Below are 18,876 nucleotides of genomic sequence, written 5' to 3' on the forward strand. Positions count from 1 at the left end.
AATAAAACTACAAGTCCCAGCAGTATTGAAGTATCTTATCTTACCTCAGTGTTATTTCCGAACCACCATATGTAGGTGACTGTTCCCACTTGGCTAGGCCACAGCACAGCAGTGAGGTTGACTTCCTTACTCTTCACCACCACAAAGGGAGCGGAGAGATGGATATACTCCAGCTGACCTACTCAAAGTAACAAAAATACATGACAGTGAACCCACTGAGACTGACTCCACAATGTTTTGGGGCCTCTAATGAAATGGATAAAGTTGCATTCAAAATGATCTGCCCTAAAAATGCATCACAGTGAACTGACTGAATCCACAAAGTAAGTTTGTAGCCCCTTATGATATGAAATGAAGGCACAAAAAATACATATTACAGTGAACCGATTGACTCCTTAAAGTTTTGGGGCCTCTAATTAAATGAAGGTAAGCAGAAAACTTCAGAGTATCCGTCTATGGGCCCCTTATGAATTGAAGGCACATAACAAAAAAAAAGTGAGCTGCATTCAGAGGATCTGGTCCATTCTGGGACGTTGTGGTCGCCATCTGTGTGTTATTTTTCATCCCTGGCACTCCTGAGTCCTGGCTGGTCCCCATTTGTAACGTCTGGCACATCAAGATGGACAGATTGCAAGGTCCCACAGCTCCCTGATCAATAAGTCAACTACGTTACATCTGTCACCCACGAAACCACCAGGGGGGGTCAGCCCCATCATCACAGAGAAGACGGGAATGACTTGCATGTTAGAGTTAGAGTGGGGGTACCCTGAAGGGGTATTATATAGAGAAAAGGGCTTCGGTTTGACTGGAATTGTAATGGATTTAGGCTACCTTCATCTCCACTGATGTCGGACCATGACATGCATATTACACAAACAGATAACAAATATAATGTTCTATGCCAGTGTTTCCCAACCCTGGTCCTCGAGTACCCCCAACAGTACACATTTTTATTGTAACCTTGGAAAAGCACACCTGATTCAACTTGTCAACTAATCATCAAGACYCCTCAATGAGTTGAATGAGGTGTGCTTGTCCAGGACTACAATACAAATGTGTACTGTTGGGGGTACTYGAGGACCAGGGTTGGGAAACACTGTTCTAAGCAAGTAAAAGTCTGCAAAGGAACAATTWTGTGTGTCAGAATTGTATAACTACCTCACTCAAATGTCTGTAGATTACGGGCTACACTGACTTAAGGTAAGGTACAGTAAGGTAAGGTAAGCTAAGCTAAGGTATGTAACTACACTCACATGTTAAAGGTTGAAGACCAAACATGAAGTATGGAGGTTGAAAACCATGACTTGGTGAACCCACAGTGAGAGACAGACTCACATGTGACGTGGAGGTACAGCACCGCGCTCTCCGACCCCAGGCTGTTCTCTCCTGTAGCGGTCACACGGTAGATCCCGACAGCCTTGTAGACGTGCTTGACCCCATTCTCTATGGAGCTCACGTTGGAGTAGGTCAGAGCGTGACCGTCCCCGAAGTCCACCATGATGCTCGTCCTGGCTCCGTCGCCCTATACAGGAGATAGCAGTCATCAACGATTGAAGAAAGAGAACGGTACTCCTACACTAGCTACTGTAGGTATTTCCATTAACATGTTATTTAGTAACACTTTATATGAAGATGTAATGGCATAGTAAGAGAATAGAGAGTATTTTGTTGCTATTACAGAAGTGGAGACTTGACATACATTTTACAATACTGAGTTAAAGTCAGCGCCCGGTCTGAATGAACAGGGAGCCAGTTACTGTTTTGCTCACCTCTTCAAGAAACACCAGGAAGGTGACATTGGTGCCCAGCGTAGCTGTCAGCTTTCCTTCACTGGTGACGAGGTGCAGGCCTTTGGGGGCCTGGGTAGGACAGTGCTGCCTCCTGGCCGTGTACTCTGCTATCACGCCCGCTGTGCAGTTATTGGACACAACCTTCCTGTAGCTGGATGTACATAGGTCACAACTGCGGTTAGAGGCTTTGCTGATGGATACATGAGCATAGAGAAGGACGACCTTAGCAGGTTGGCAGGTTGGCTATTGAGAACACATTCTCTTACAATAAAGTCCTGTCATTTGAAATATCCTTATTCCAAGTGTACCTTCGCGGTCAGTTTTAATTAAATAGTGAATGAGTGTACATACAGATGTAGGAACTTAATTTGAGGCAGAAAATAACCTTTTACTGCAGTGGGCTAAATCAGGGTCACACGGTGTGATTCTTGGTAGTCTTAAACAAATCTACTTTGAAAAAAAGAGTATACAACTCACACACGTGGTTATGGGCTTAAAAAAAGAAGACCCATGTACACATGTCAGATATAGAGTTGAAATGTATTCAATTTTTAGTTTTCATCCCAAAATTACTCTTTATATACACATCACAGGAGACTGAACTATACCAAAACTGTTTGACATAGAAACACCGGATTTTAGATGTTTTTATGAAAAATATGAATAACATTCCTCCAAAAACAGCTATTTTGGTCATTGATGGCAAGAAAGGGCTACTGAACATTTTTGTAAGGTTTGATAATTTTTTTGTAAGGGAAAATGATAAACTTCAGAAGCCTTTTTAAACCTCAAATACACTACAAATTGTACATTTCCTGCATTGTAGGAAAGTTCTCCTTCAACAGGGTGATCAAATTAAGATCCAACATCTGTAAGAGGCTAATGAGAGTCCTGGGGAATATCTGCTTACCCAGTGCTGTTGATGAAAGTAGTCCCTGTGGTACAGCTTCTAGACATGGACGATGGGAGGAACCAAAAGGCGGGGGTGCACTTGCCGTCACTTCGCCTCTCGTAGCCATAGTCACTGTAATGTTTGGATCATACCAAAAATAAACAGTCGAGTGAAATGCTACACAGTAAACTTTTATAAGTGATTCAATTCCTGACTCATACTGGTGACCATGGAGTGAAAATAATTGAAGAATTTCACTGGCACTTATTGATTTGACAGAAATGTTGTAATAATATGATTGTATTTTTAGTTTTTCAAACCCAGCCAAAGTTGTTTATGCTACAATGATAGCATTAACACAGTCAAGTGAAATTCTACAAAGTTTGTTTTGATACATTTGATTTATGTGACAGACCCTCTTTGAGGGTTTGGGGTGGGACTCTGCACTGGGGCCTGAAAACACATCTCAAACAAACTGATTTGACAAAAACTCTATTTTATTTGTACATTTTTTAAACAGGTCTCTGGTTTGTTTGTCCTATCATTAAAAGGCAACGTTGCCAGCACGCGCGTCCTCAAAATGATAGGAACAAATTGGCCCAATTAGGCCGACATGCACAGAGATGCAGAAGTGTTGTGATAGTTAATGAACACTATTAAGCCCGATGATTAATTGTCTCTTACTAAAACTCATTCCAAGTTCACCGCCTCACTCAAGGGGCCCATGGATTTGGGAATTAACAAAAGCAACATTAATAATACTGATAGATAATTAAAAGAAATGGATTGTGAAGTTTGTAGCAAATATGCTTTGGAAATGCGTCGTTGATGAACAAAGTCACTGGCAAGAGCTGAAAAGCACACAAGCAGTGACAGAGTTGGTTTCTTAAACGTATGGTGACATTCAAGGAGAAACACACACACACACTTCCCTATCCCACTTCCTATCCCCATGCAAACTTGGATCCTGTCAACTCTCCTCTCTCTCTGCGCTTTTTCCTTCATTCTTCGACACACACACAGCTTGGAGTGGTGCAGTTGACTGCATTCCATTTAGCCGGGGCAGCCTCCAAGAGAATCCAGAAGCTAAGTCTCCTCTGCAATTCTAATCTGGAGTGAGCTTCACCATGACGGTGATCCCTTATCTTTTCATCCTTCGCTTCCAGGCTTCTTTTTTTCATCCTCCACTCCATATGCCAGTGGTATATTGATAGGGCGGCTTAGGCAGAAGTTGTAACGCTAGATGTGTTTGTGTTCGAGTAGTGTGTTGGAGTCTCTCCTCAAGTACCATCAGCCAGTTCCGGTTAGTTGATCTATTCCAGTACTATTCCATTCAAGTAAACCGTTAAATTGTGTAATGTTTACTACGTGTATTGTGTGCCAGTTTACTTACATTGTATTTACACTGTACCTACTTCTGCATAATTTAGGGATAATTAATGTGAAGCGGGACCCATCTGTCTACTCACCACTCAAAGTCGGCCTCTGTGCAGTCGCAGGGCGCCGAGGTCATCGTGACCGAGTACGTCTTACCCATAACGCACCTGGCTATGGGCTTCAACTTCCTGTAGATTCTTTTCACTCCCATGATGCATGGTTCGCCCTGTGGATATAATTTACAAATTGAAAAAAAAAACTGAAAAGGGTTGTTTTTGTTACATTTCCCATCGCCATAAATAATTTACTGCAGTGCGGTGAACCATGCCTGTATCATCATGTGTGTGAAAAGGCATGCCGTTGCTTTTCCCTTTACATGGGCTTATTTTGCATCGCTGCCCACTGAGGCTTATGTTGTGTGGTGTGCTAGCGGTAAGCGATGCTAAACTTAAAACACTTCTCTCTCTCATGTATCCTACACCCAAGCTGTTGCAGCTCGCTTGACTTAGTTTCGGAAAAACATTAAGATTTTTCGTTTTGGTACATAGGGCCTTGCTGGATGAATCTAAATATTTTTTTTAGGGGTGAAATAGTGGTTCTGCCATTCTCTCTCCTAGAGTCAGATGGTTTAACAGGAGACTAGAGGAGTGTACCCTTCAGAGGCAGAGTTGGTTTTCGCTCTCTCTCTCTCAATGTGATAACACAAAAGGCCTAACTGGGTCCAAATGGTCTTAAAGCCACAATTTGCCATTTCAACACCTTACCCTGCCACAGACTGTTGCTTTAAAAAAACACACCATAGCCTTTCCTTTGGGCCAGTTCCCAATCTGTTCTTCAATGTTTACCTCTATAACTGGATTGGACTGTTGTCCACTTCCATGGCTATATGTTTTGATCGTTAGGGCCAGCCCAATCATATAGATGTCTGAGTCAATTATGGTAGCTCGGTCAGAATAAAGAAGCACTCTCCGTCTCATCCTTATGTTTCGCTCTGGGTCTGTCTAGGCTTGAGGTGGAGCATTCGCTCTGGCTCAAACGTATGCAGTGTTTTATAAAGAGAGTTGTAGAGACATACATACATCAGCAAGAATTAAAGGGAGTATGCCTAAGTGCTTTTGGGCCTGAGGGAGAGAAACGCCCGGCACCTGTCCAGCGCACACTCAACAGCTCAACACAAAGCAGAGGATGGAGGGAGGGGAGTGATCAAGCAGTACACTGCATGTCGTAACTGTCTTTCATTCGATTAAGGGTCTCGGTCTATCTAGACCTCTCTGTCAAGTAAATAATAAGAGATGGAGGTTTGTGGGAATGGCCACAGAGCACACATAGTAGCAGTAGGGGCGGCATGTAGCTTAGCGGTTAAGAGCATTGAGCCAGTAACCGAGAGGTCGCTGGTTCGAAACCCCAAGACGACTAAGTGAAAAATCTCCTAATGTGCCCTTGAGCAAGGCACTTTACCTGGATAAGAGAATGTGCTAAATGACAAAACATTTTATGTCGCAGGTTAAAGATACGTCGTGCAGAAATCGCTCCGCCGTTTCCTGGTTGCTAAAATTTGAATAGTTAATTAGAATTAGCCTAATTTCAGTTCATGTGACAAGTATAGTGTAGAGAATCATTGTAACATCTAAACCGCTGTGAAATATATTTTCCCGTAAACAAAAATACTGTGTTTCAAGCTGGTGTACAAAATTGTCAGTAAGACGCAAAAACAAAAGTTATGAACAGGAGGCATAGAAATAGCGCACATAGAACATATCTACCACTTCTTAAGACTTGCTTTCAATGAGAATGACAGATCTATAACTCACATTTCTATGTGAATTTCTTGACGTTAGACATATTTTTGAAGAAGTCAGAGTAAGTTACAAGTTTAATCCCCATCTTAAAAGTTTGGGTGACACTTCAAAGTGTAAGATATAATGTAAGTGCAATATATAAAGTGCTCACAACTTCTTGCAATGGAAGTTCTTTGCTCATGAAGCACTGAGAGGGGGGTTTCTAGTGTTCTACATGTTAGGAGCTATCCATGGCTGAAATGACCAGGCTGAGGAAGGCCTCTGAAACCAGTTTTCTGCAGACAGAGTTACAGTTACAGTTGAAGTCAACGTTTACATACACTTAGGTTGGAGTCATTAAAACTCATTTTCAACTTCACTCCACAAATTTCTTGTTAACAAACTATAGTTTTGGCAAGTCGGTTAGGACATCTACTTTGTGCATGACACAAGTCATTTTTCCAACAAATGTTTACAGACAGATTATTTCACTTATAATTCACTGTATCACAATTCCAGTGGGTCAGAAGTTTACATACACTAAGTTGACTGTGCCTTTAAACAGCTTGGAAAATTCAGAGAAAATGATGCCATGGCTTTAGAAGCTTCTGGCATCATTTGAATCAATTAGAGGTGTACATGTGGATGTATTTCAAGGACTACCTTCAAAAAGAAATCAGCCAAGACCTCAGRAAAAAAATGTTCGACCTCCACAAGTTTCGTTCACCCTTGGGAGCAATTTCCAAAACCCTGAAGGTACCATGTTCATCTGTACAAACAATAGTACGCAMGTATAAACACCTTGGGACCACGCAGCCATCATACCGCTCAGGAAGGAGACGCGTTCTGTCTCCTAGAGATGAACGTACTTTGGTGTGAAAAAACTGCACATGTGGACAAAGATTGTACTTTTGGAGAAATGTCCTCTGGACTGATGAAATAGAACTGTTTGGCCAAAATGACCGTCGTCATGTTTKGAGGAAAAAGGGGGATGCTTGCAAGCCGAAGAACACCATACCGACCGCGAAGCATGGGGGTGGCAGCATCATGTTGTGGGGGTGCTTTGCTGCAGGAGGGACTGGTGCTCTTCACAAAATAGATGGCATTATGAGGAAGGAAAATTATGTGGATATATTGAAGCAACATCTCAAGACATCAGTCAGGAAGTTGAAGCTTGGTCGCAAGTGGGTCTTCCAAATGGACAATGACCACAAGCATACTTCCAAAGTTGTGGCAAAATGGCTTAAGGACAATAAAGTCAAGGTATTGGAGTGGCCATCACAAAGCCCTGACCTCAAACCTATAGAACTGAAAAAGTATGTGCGAGCAAGGAGGCCTACAAACCTGACTCAGTTACACCAGCTCTGTCAGGAGGAATGGGCCAATATTCACCCAACTTATTGTGGGAAGCTTGTGGAAGGCTACYCAAAACGTTTGACCCAAGTTTGACAATTTCAAGGCAATGCTACCAAATACTATTTGAGTCTATGTAAACTTCTGACTCACTGGGAATGTGATGAAGGAAATAAAAGCTGAAATAAATCATTCTCTCTACTATTATTCTGACATTTCACATTCTTAACATAAAGTGGTGATCCTAATTGACCTAAGACAGGGAATTTGTACTCGGATTAAAAGTCAGGAATTGTGAAAAACTGAGTTTAAATGTGTTTGGCTAAGGTGTATGTAAACATCCGACTTCAACTGTATGTAGGTGCCATTACCCGGTTGTGTAGGTGCCATGTCTGGTAATCCCCCTCTGTACATCTCCGGTTGAAGATGGACCTGAAGTCAATCTTGACCAGCTGCCACTCGGACCGGTGACTGACGTGGCCAAAGATCCTGCAAACAGCAAGGAACCTTACAGCTGCAGCAGAAAAGGTWCACTAGTATCTGGTTGTCAGACCGAGGCATCAGTCAAGACCAGTCACTTCTGAGCTGAATAAAATATACTTCGTTGGATAGAGGGATGTAAAAGTGTGGAGTCAACATTTTCTTTGACTTGGATGAACATGACAGTTATTACCAAAAGCTTTAGAGAAATTGCATTTGGCAACTAATGGAATGTAAATGAATCACTTAACAAAAAGAGAGTGTCTTACAGGGTGTGTATTTCCCTCAGATTCAAAACAAACTTCAACCAAAATTCAAGGTCATAACACCACACAAATTAACATTCACACGTTGCAGAAAACATTCCTTCTCAGACAAAATTGGGTGGGAGTTTTACTGTAATTGACCTCCTCTCTCTGCTAATCAAACAACACATTTATCACACTCAATCCATTAATTAACGGACTGAGCTGCTGGTCTACAACTGTCACTAACTGTAAAATCATTATTAATTGATAAGAAAATGGTCTGAAATGAACTAATGATAAATAATGAGGTGTCCATAAACAGAGATGCAGAGAAAAAGAGTAGACATTTCATTTTTTTTCCCGATGAAGAGCTGTAGTAGGCTGTCAACAATCTCCTAACAGTATCATATCCCACAGTCCTGTCTGTCTCAGCTGGTTCAGAGAAGTGCACTCTGGGCCTACAGGGAGAAAGTCCTATCTTATCCTATCTTTTCCTTCCATCTTCCTCTCTCTCTGTCTCAGTCGCTCTCCTCATCTCTCTCTCTCAACTCTCTCTCTCCCCACTTTTGTCCTTCCCTCTCCCGGTCTCAGCAGCTGTGGCCTATCCTTCTGTTGCCGTGCTGACTACAAAGTCAACTGTCTGTCTGTCACTCAGTTTTCGGTGATGACAGGTGTTAGAAAACACTGATGTAAGGGCTACGGGAAACSTTATGCAGCAGCCGTCAAAGTTTTACACCAAAAAAKTACAATAAGAGCAGTATCATCTCATGTAGTATAGCTAAGTGGGTCATTCTAGAAGGAAATAAGTTGTAGAAAAGACGGAAAACTTCATATGCCATGTTTCTTAAAACTATTGAGTCAATGTTGCTACATAATGCAGAAAGAACTTTTAGAGCCCTACTTTCCTATTCGGTCCTTTAGCCATAGTCTATTTTATTTTTGATGATGTTCCTCATGTTCTTCAAAACGGAGTGCTCTGCTGTCGCCGGTCTCCCGACACCACTGATGTCTCTGTGATCATAATCCCGAGACAGATGGTTTTGATGTGAGGCTAAACCTTGAGAGGGATCTATTCCATTCATGTTAGGGAAAATGGGCAGCCAGCGCTGTYATTACTATCAGCGGTTTGGATACGAGCAAAACTCCCACCCTCGCACACAACGTCAACCCATCTAACACGGTTACGGTTCAYTCAATCTCAATTCATTATGTTAACACATCAAACATACTGTATATCTGCAATCAGATGGGATTTGATTTTACTGTGCGGTGTAGTGGTATAGTAGTCTATTCGGACAACATACAGTAACACTTCTGGGCCAACGTTTGAATCCTGCATCCATCCTTTTTGGTTCGGAGTTTCCCCTTACCGTTCTCCCTCTCATTCAAAATTGGGTAAATGAAGTTGATTTACGTCATGATGAGAGTCTCCTCCCCCGGCTCCCCTAGTAACCCGTCCACAAACAGGGGCGACATGGTGAAACTGTATTTATTCCACTCTCTCCCCTCGTCGAAACTCATCCTGTGGGAGGAACCATAGAAAGAGAATGAGAGCTAATGTATTTTCTTCTGTATCTCTATGGGAGAGACCATAGCAATAGAATGAGAACTCCAATAATGTATTTAACAGTATTATAAACTCAGCAAAAAAATAAACRTCCCWTTTTCAGGACCCTGTCTTTCAAAGATAATTCGTAAAAAATCCAAATAACTTCACAGATCTTCATTGTAAAGCGTTTAAACACCGTTTCCCATGCTTGTTCAATGAACCATAAACAATTAATGAGCATGCACCTGTGGAACGTTCATTAAGACACTAACAGCTTACAGACGGTAGGCAATTAAGATCACAGTTATGAAAACTTAGGACACTAAAGAGGCTTCTACTGACTCTGAAAAACACAAACGAAAGATGCCCAGGGTCCCTGCTCATCTGCGTGAATGTGCCTTAGGCATGCTGCAAGGAGGCATGAGGACTGCAGATATGGCCAGGGCAATAAATTGCAATGTCCATACTGTGAGACACCTAAGACAGCGCTACAGGGAGACAGGACGGACAGCTGATCGTCCTCACAGTGGCAGACCACGTGTAACAACACCTGCACAGGATCGGTACATCTGAACATCACACCTGCGGGACAGGTACAGGATGGCAACAACAACTGCCCGAGTTCACCAGGAACGCACAATCCCTCCATCAGTGCTCAGACTGTCCGCAATAGGCTTAGAGAGGCTGGACTGAGAACTTGTAGGCCTGTTGTAAGGCAGGTCCTCACCAGACATCACCGGCAACAACGTCACCTACCATCAACAACCCTACCATCGCTGGACCAGACAGGACTGGCAAAAAGTCGCGGTTTTGTCTCACCAGGGGTGATGGTCGTATTTGCGTTTATCGTCAAAGGAATGAGCGTTACACCGAGGCCTGTACTCTGGAGCGGGATCGATTTGGAGGTGGAGGGTCTGTCATGGTTTGGGGCAGTGTGTCACAGCATCATCGGACTGAGCTTGTTGTCATTACAGGCAATCTCAACGATGTGCGTTACAGGGAAGACATCCTCCTCCCTCATGTCGTACCCTTCCTACAGGCTCATCCTGATATGACCCTCCAGCATGACAATGCCACCAGCCATACTGCTCGTTCTGTGCGTGATTTCCTGCAAGACAGGAATGTCAGTGTTCTGCTATGGCCAGCGAAGAGCCCGGATCTCAATCCCATTGAGCACGTCTGTGACCTGTTGGATCGGAGGGTGAGGGCTAGGGCCATTCCCCCCAGAAATGTCCAGGAACTTGCAGGTGCCTTGGTGGAAGAGTGGGGTAAAATCTCCCAGCAAGAACTGGCAAATCTGGTGCAGTCCATGAGGAGGAGATGCACTGCAGTACTTAATGCAGCTGGTGGCCACACCAGATACTGACTGTTACTTTTGATTTTGACCGCMCCCCTTTGTTCAGAGACACATTATCCCATTTCTGTCAGTTACAGAAAGTCTGTGGAACTTGTTCAGTTTATGTCTCAGTTGTTGAATCTTGCTATGTTCATACAAAAATGTACACATGTTAAGTTTGCTGAAAATAAACGCAGTTGACAGTGAGATGACGTTTCTTTTTTTGCTGAGTTTAGTATTTTCTGCTGTATCTTTATGGTAGAAACCATAGCAATATAATAATAACACATACCATAACTGATGGACCGAATTAGAACATATTATAGTGTATAATATTACAGTATAATATGCATCTCTATGGGAGAAAACAAACATCTTCTCCAGTGTCTTATCAAATTGATAAAAAGTGAATTTGAATTATTCCACCATGACACAGGATATGAGCACTGCATTTCTAAAGGCACTGAAAGGCAAGGCTTACATCACGTAACAAACAGGGAAAGGTGAAATTGAATAGCAATCGTCAAAGGAGGAGAATATCTCACCGCCTACTGGATTGGAATTACACTAATAACTTCCTATGTTCTTAGACATGCTCATTACACTCTCAGGCTTGTGGGAACGTGAGGATTGAGTCTTCCTCGGAGAGAGAGAAAGAGAGAGATTTGATACAAACCATGCCAAATTCTATTTTTCTAATAGAGATTCACCATAGGTGTCGGATGGGGAGTGGAGTGTGTCTTATAGCCACCAGGGCCCCTCCTTGGTCCAGGTAGAGAACACTGTACTCCTCATCAAAGATCTGAAAGGCAAAAGGTATGAAGTATAAACTCATTATATGACTAGCGTTATTGATTACAAGACATTTTTGTTTTAGTAGTGGACTTTTAATGTTTATGAAGGAGCAACCTAATGAACGAAGGTACACCACATAGGCATGCACACACATACACACCCCCCTTACACACATCAGATCTCCCCCCCCCCCCCCCCCCGCTCTCAATACCAAAACACACCACACTCCGATGTGGTGTGACGTTGCCGTGTCAATTCTCTACTCATTATTTTCATCTGCGTCCTTTAATTAGACACGAGGCCCCTTAAATTGAAATCGCGGCCGTCATATAAGGGAGGTGATGAGAGTGGCACAGACACTCACCAGGGGCATCGTTGTACAGGCAAAGGCAGGGGGCTACCGAATAACATTAGTCTTGAGATCTCATTTGATTATCTGCACTAAATCACAGCGGCGGGTGGCAAGGTGGTGGATAAACACCATCCTGGGGATGATGAGTAGGTTATTGAGATGGTGAGGATCTCTCCTCCTCCTCCCTCCTCCTCCTCCTCCCTGCCCCCTCCCTCCGCCTCACCTGTCTCCATGTGTTGCCGGCGTCTGAGGTGATGAACATGCTACGTTGCTGGTGGTCAACTCCACTCCGATGGAGCCTGATGAGAAGGGTGGGGGTGGGGAGGTTGGGTGAAGTGTTCAGGATGAGAGAGTCCCGTATGACTTTAGCCAACTGCTAAACTATTGATATCCTTGAGGTGTGGGGCTGATTTAAATCAAATCCAAAATTCCACAGCTGTCTGATATACTGTACAGACCTTAATAAGTGCAAAGTCATACAGGAAGTGTCTTAAATTACAGAAGTGATTGATGTCATTTCTTCCTGAAGGACGCAGACTGTATACTAGAGTCAAAGTCAGTCATGTCCTTTCATACATTGACATTGATAACTAAAAAAGTTTCCTAACACACATTACAGTAATATAGTCCACTTACTGTGCAGTATTAACCATCCAGTCTCCTCTATCACATAAAGACCTCCGCTTTCAGACTGAGGCTGTTGAGTCTTCTACTATAATTACTCCCATTTAGTGGCTAATTAGAGTCAGGTGTTTAACAGGAGGCTAGAGAGAAGTGTTCCAGAGTGTCCACTCGAGGCAGAGTTGGCTACCCCTGTGTCTCACTGGCTCTGGTGTGTCACTGGCTCTGGGTGTGTCACTGGCTCTGGGTGTGTCTCACTGGCTCTGGGTGTGTCTCACTGGCTCTGGGGTGTGTCTCACTGCTCTGGGTGTTCTCTGTCTGGTGTGTCTCACTGGCTCTGGGTGTTGTCTCACTGGCTCTGGGTGTGTCTCACTGGCTCGGTGTGTCTCACTGGCTCTGGGTGTGCGTCACTGGCTCTGGTGTGCGTCATGGCTCTGGGTGTGTTCACTGGCTTGGGTGTGTCTCACTGGCTCTGGGTGTGTCTCACTGGCTCTGGGTGTGTCACTGGCTCTGGTGTGTGTTCACTGGCTCTGGGTGTGTCACTGGCTCTGGTGTGTGTCACTGGCTCTGGGTGTGTGTGTGTCACTGGCTCTGGGTGTGTGCACTGGCTCTGGGTGGTGTCACTGGCTCTGGTGTGTCACTGCTCTGGGTGGTTGTCACTGGCTCTGGGGTGTGTGTCACTGGCTCTGGGTGTGCGTCACTGGCTCTGGGTGTCGTCCACTGGCTCTGGGTGTGTCTCACTGGCTCTGGTGTGCGTCACTGGCTCTGGGTGTGCGTCACTGGCTTGCGGTGGCGTCGCTGGTGTGCGTCACTGGCTCTGGGTGTGGTCATGGCTCGGTGTGCGTCACTGGCTCTGGGTGTGCGTCACTGGCTCTGTGTGCGTCACTGGCTCTGGGTGCTGGCTCGGGTGTGTCTCACTGGCTCTGTGTGTGTCTGGTCTGTGTGTCTCACTGGCTCTGTGTGTCTCACTGGCTCTGGGTGTGTCTCACTGGCTCTGGGTGTGTCTCACTGGCTCTGTGTGTCTCACTGGCTCTGTGTGTGTCTCACTGGCTCTGGGTGGTGTGTTCTCACTGGTCTGTGTGGGTGTGCGTCACTGGCTCTGTGTGGGTGTGTCTCACTGGCTCGTTGTGGTGTGTTCTCACTGGCTCTGCGTGGTGTGTCTCACTGGCTCTGCGTGTGTGTGTGTTCACTGGCTCTGCGTGTGTGTGTCTCACTGGACTCTGCGTGTGTGTGTCTCACTGGCTCTGCGTGTGTGTGTGTCTCACTGGCTTCTGCGTGTGTGTGTGTCTCACTGGCTCTGCGTGTGTGTGTCTCACTGGCTCTGCGTGTGGTGTGTCTCACTGGCTCTGCGGTGTGTTGTCTCACTGGCTCTGTGTGTGTGTGTGTGTGTGTGTGTGTGTGTGTTGTGTGTGTGTGTGTGTGTGTGTGTGTGTGTGTGTGTGTGTGTGTGTGTGTGTGTGTGTGTTGTCTTCTCGCTCTGTGTGTGTCTCACTAGCTCTGTGTGTGTGTGTGTCTCACTAGCTCTGTGTGTGTGTGTGTGTCGCACTGGCTCTGTTGTGTGTGTGTTTGTGTCGCACTGGCTCTGTGTGTGTGTGTGTTTGTGTCGCACTGGCTCTGTGTGTGTGTGTGTTTGTGTCGCACTGGCTCTGTGTGTGTGTGTGTTTGTGTCGCACTGGCCTCTGTGTGTGTGTGTTTGTGTCGCACTGGCTCTTGTGTGTGTGTGTTTGTGTCGCACTGGCTCTGTGTGTGTGTGTTTGTGTCGCACTGGCTCTGTGTGTGTGTGTGTTTGTCGCACTGGCTCTCTCTCCCTCCCTCTTTTCTCCCTCTCTCTCTCTCCTTCCATTCTTCCTTCCTTCCCTCCCTCCCCTGACCTCCTTCCTAACAGGAGGGTACAGGAGAACTGTTCCAGAGTGTAACCCTCAGAGCCCCCCTCCCTTATCTATCCTGACGCCTAGTCACTTTACCCTGCCTTCACGTACATATCTACCTCAAATACCTTATTATTATCTATCCTGATGCCTAGTCACTTTACCCTGCCTTCACGTACATATCTACCTCAATTACCTTATTATTATCTATCCTGATGCCTAGTCACTTTACCCTGCCTTCATGTACATATCTACCTCAAATACCTCGTACTACTGCACATTGATCTAGTCCCTGTATGCAGCTCCATTCTTGTGTATTATATTCCTCCTSTGTTACTATTTTTCTTTTTATTGGATTTTTTTTAACTCTGCATTGTTGGGAAGGGCTTGTATGTACGCATTTCACAGTAAAGTCTACACCTGTTGTATTCTGCGCATGTGACAAATTAAATGTGATTTTATTTAACTAGATTTGTACCCTAGGATTAAGGGCTTTTATCCAGTGTCAAGGTGAAACAGTGCTCTGCTCGCTTTCCCTACAGCTGTTGCTTTAAAGATCTATGACCCAGTAAAACACTGTCGGTTACAGTAGCCTACTTTGAATGGATACAGAGATGTGAAATAACAATTTGTGTGTTTGTATGTAAATAAATGACTGGTCCCATAGCTGTTGTCCCAGAGCCATGACTCAGCTAAACACAGTCAGTTACATTATGAATATAATATTCTATATAGATGTTCTGTAATAACAATTGTACTTGTACTAGCGATAGACCTTCTGTCATAATATGCCAGTTATACTACCCCATGAAGTCCCAGCCCTTCAGTTCTCCAGAGACCACATGGCACTGTCTAGTAGTAGACTAGACCCACTCCTGACTCCTAAGGCGTGTGGAGACATGTCATAGACTAGTCTAGCCCAGCAGGAATTAAAAGCCCTACAGCTAAAATGGGAAGCCATTCTGAGACTGATGCTGGTATTGAGTCCAAAATGGCGCCCTATTCCCTATTTAGTGCATAGGCTCTGATCAAAAGCAGTGCACTATATTGGGAACAGGGTGATATTTGGGACACGACAGTCTCTGATCCTCCTGTGGTGTTTGTTTTACTCCACTAACGGTGGGGAGATGATGAGTGCATTGAGCGGATAGGCACTCCTGTGCCCGGACTCCCAGTCGGCAGCCATAAAGGGCAAAACCGTGATGGGTATAGTTTTGGGCACCACTGTGAGTTTCTGGAATATGGTTTCCTGTGTTTAGCCACAAATTTGAGTTGACACAGACATGCTGCCACCTAGGTTCTCGTGGAAGAGAAAAACTCACTGTGGATGGTAGGGCTGGTTGTTTAGTTTAAGGAATAAACGATATAACAAATGTCCCTTTTTATACAACGGGTGGGTCTAATCCTGAACCGCATTCCAGCTGATGTCAATTCCACAAGTTACCACCGGCTAAATCTATGACGTTAAAATACCTATTTACTCTGTTCCATCTGACTGTGGAATCCACTTTCTCATCAGCCCAGCCAGGCAATTTATAAACTTGATCTCCACTATAAAAAGCATCTAGACATTATCTCACATTTCTTTTAGACTAACATTTAGTTTTCAACAGCAGAGAAACCTTGCTGTCTGTCTGTCATTGATTCAATATTCAAGATCAATCTCCAGCTGTCCCATAGTAATGAATGTGTCGGGAGTCGGTACGAGACAGACAGGCAGGCTGGTAACGTTTCTCAGCCAGTCGAAATCATGAATTAGCTGACATAATCTTTATAGATGTATACAAAGAAATGTCAATTGAAAAAGGTGAAACGAAACGAAGTGTAGCTAATTTGCAGTCTTTCCAGCTTCAGTTTGAAGTGATTGACCTCATCTCGAGACTAACAACCCCCGTGCCAAGATATCCTCCAAACAGCGGCTTCTCAGGCATTATCACTTAAAAAAAAAATGTTTCACCTTTATTTAACCAGGTAGGCTAGTTGAGAACAACTGCGACCTGGCCAACATAAAGCAAAGCATTTCGACACATATAACAACACAGAGTTACACATGGAATAAACAAACATAGTCAATAATACAGTAGACAAAGTCTATATACAGTGTGTGCAAATGASGTAAGATAAGGGAGGTAAGGCAATAAATAGGCCATGGTTGTGAAGTAATTACAATATACCAATTAAACACTGGAGTGAATAGATGTGCAGAAGATTAATGTGCAAGTAGAGATACTGGGGTGCAAAGGAACAAGATAAAAACATAAATACAGTTTTGGGATGAGGGAGTTGGATGGGCTATTTACAGATGGGCTATGTACAGGTGCAGTGATCTGTCAGCTGCTCTGACAGCTGGTGCTTGAAGCTAGTGAGGGAGATATGAGTCTCCAGCTTCAGAGATTTTTGCAGTTCGTTCCAGTCATTGGCAGCAGAGAACTGGAAGGAAAGGCGGCCAAACGAGGAATTGGCTTTGGGGGTGACCAGTGAGATATACCTGCTGGAGCGCGTGCTACGGGTGGGGGCTGCTATGGTGACCAGTGAGCTGAGATAAGGCAGGTCTTTACCTAGCAAAGACTTGTAGATTACCTGGAGCCAGTGGGTTTGGTGACGAATATGAAGCGAGGGCCAGCCAACGAGAGTGTACAGGTCACAGTGGTGGGTAGTATATGGGGCTTTGGTGACAAAACGGATGGCACTGTGATAGACTGCATCCAATTTGWTGAGTAGAGTGTTGGAGGCTATTTTGTAGATAACATCTCCGAAGTCCAGGATCGGTAGGATGGTCAGTTTTACGAGGGTATTTTTGGCAGCATGAGTGAAGGATGCTTTGTTGCGAAATAGGAAGCCGATTCTAGATTTCATTTTGGATTGGAGATGCTTAATGTGAGTCTGCAAGGAGAGTTTACAGTCTAGCCAGACACCTAGGTATTTGTAGTTGTCCACATATTCTAAGTCATGACCATCCAGAGTAGTGATGCTGGATGGGCGGGAAGGTGCGGGCAGCGATCGGTTGAAGAGCATGCATTTAGTTTTACTTGCATTTAAGAGCAGTTGGAGGCCACGGAAGGAGATATGTATGTCATTGAAGCTCGTCTGGAGGTTAGTTAACACAGTGTCCAAAGAAGGGCCAGAAGTATACAGAATGGGGCCGTCTGCGTAGAGGTGGATCAGAGAATCACCAGCAGCAAGAGCAACATCATTGATGTATACARAGAAGAGTGTCGGCCCGAGAATTGAACCCTGTGGCACCCCCATAGAGACTGCCAGAGGTCCGGACAACAGGCCCTCCGATTTGACACACTGAACTCTATCAGAGAAGTAGTTGGTGAACAAGGCGAGGCAGTCATTTGAGAAACCAAGGCTGTTGAGTCTGCCAATAAGAATGTGGTGATTGACAGAGTCGACAGCCTTGACCAGGTCAATGAATGCAGCTGCACAGTAATGTCTCTTATCGATGGCGGTTATGATATCGTTTAGGACCTTGAGTGTGGCTGAGGTGCACCCATGACCAGCTCTGAAACCAGATTACATAGCGGGGAAGGTACGGTGGGATTCGAAAAGGTCGGTAATCTGTTTGTTAACTTGGCTTTCGAAGACCTTAGAAAAGCAGGGTAGGAAAGATCTATAGCAGTTTGGGTCTAGAGTGTCTCCTCCTTTGAAGAGGGGTATGTTCGTGGCAGCTTTCCAATCTTTGGGAATCTCAGACGATACGAAAGAGAGGTTTAACAGGCTAGTAATAGGGGTTGCAACAATTTTGGCAGAGAATTTTAGAAAGAGAGGGTCCAGATTGTCTAGCCCGGCTGATTTGTAGGGGTTCAGATTTTTYAGATCTTTCAAAACATCAGCTATCTGGATTTGGGTGAAGGAGAAATGGGGGAGGCTTGAGAGAGTTGCTGTGGGGGGTGCAGGTCAGTTGACCGGGGTAGGGGTAGCCTGGTGGAAAGCATGGCCAGCCGTAGAAAAATGCTTATTGAAATTCTCAATTATTGTGGATTTATCAGTGGTGACAATGTTTCATAGCCTCAGTACAGTGGGCAACTGGGAGGTGGTGCTCTTATTCTTCATGGACTTTACAGTGCCCCAGAACTTTTTTGAGTTTATGCTACAGGATGCAAATTTCTGTTTGAAAAAGCTAGCCTTAGCTTTCCTAACTGCCTGTGTATATTGGTTCCTAACTTCCCTGAAATAGAAGCATGTTCAGTTGGGTGGCAAWGGTGGTATTTTACCATTACGAAACCATATATTTAGTCTCTGTTCATGTGCAAATGGGAGACTGTCATATCTGACTGAAAGGGCCATGTATAGCCAGTGATAAGCAGTCTGTCACGAAGAGTCAACAGTTACATACAGCACAATATAAAAGACAATAGAAGGGCGCTAGTCAGGCAGTGACTGGAGGAGAATAAGAAAAGGCACTTAAGAGAAACAGCAGGCACTCTGAAG

At 44.5% G+C, this 18,876-nt stretch overlaps 1 protein-coding gene across 1 annotated transcript in view; it reads right to left on the reverse strand.

The window, feature by feature from the left end:
• The window catches only part of LOC111982478 (VPS10 domain-containing receptor SorCS1-like), a 167,617-nt gene that overhangs the window by 21,810 nt on the left and 126,931 nt on the right, over window positions 1-18,876 (reverse strand). The window contains 10 exon segments of the mRNA XM_024014047.2: window positions 45-178; window positions 1,336-1,522; window positions 1,770-1,941; window positions 2,701-2,814; window positions 4,152-4,285; window positions 7,562-7,679; window positions 9,333-9,440; window positions 11,514-11,605; window positions 12,174-12,217; window positions 12,220-12,249. Of these exon segments, the coding sequence (XP_023869815.1) occupies window positions 45-178; window positions 1,336-1,522; window positions 1,770-1,941; window positions 2,701-2,814; window positions 4,152-4,285; window positions 7,562-7,679; window positions 9,333-9,440; window positions 11,514-11,605; window positions 12,174-12,217; window positions 12,220-12,249 (1,133 nt within the window).

Source organism: Salvelinus sp. IW2-2015, linkage group LG21 (assembly GCF_002910315.2).
Source record: "Salvelinus sp. IW2-2015 linkage group LG21, ASM291031v2, whole genome shotgun sequence".
Taxonomy (NCBI): domain Eukaryota; kingdom Metazoa; phylum Chordata; class Actinopteri; order Salmoniformes; family Salmonidae; genus Salvelinus; species Salvelinus sp. IW2-2015.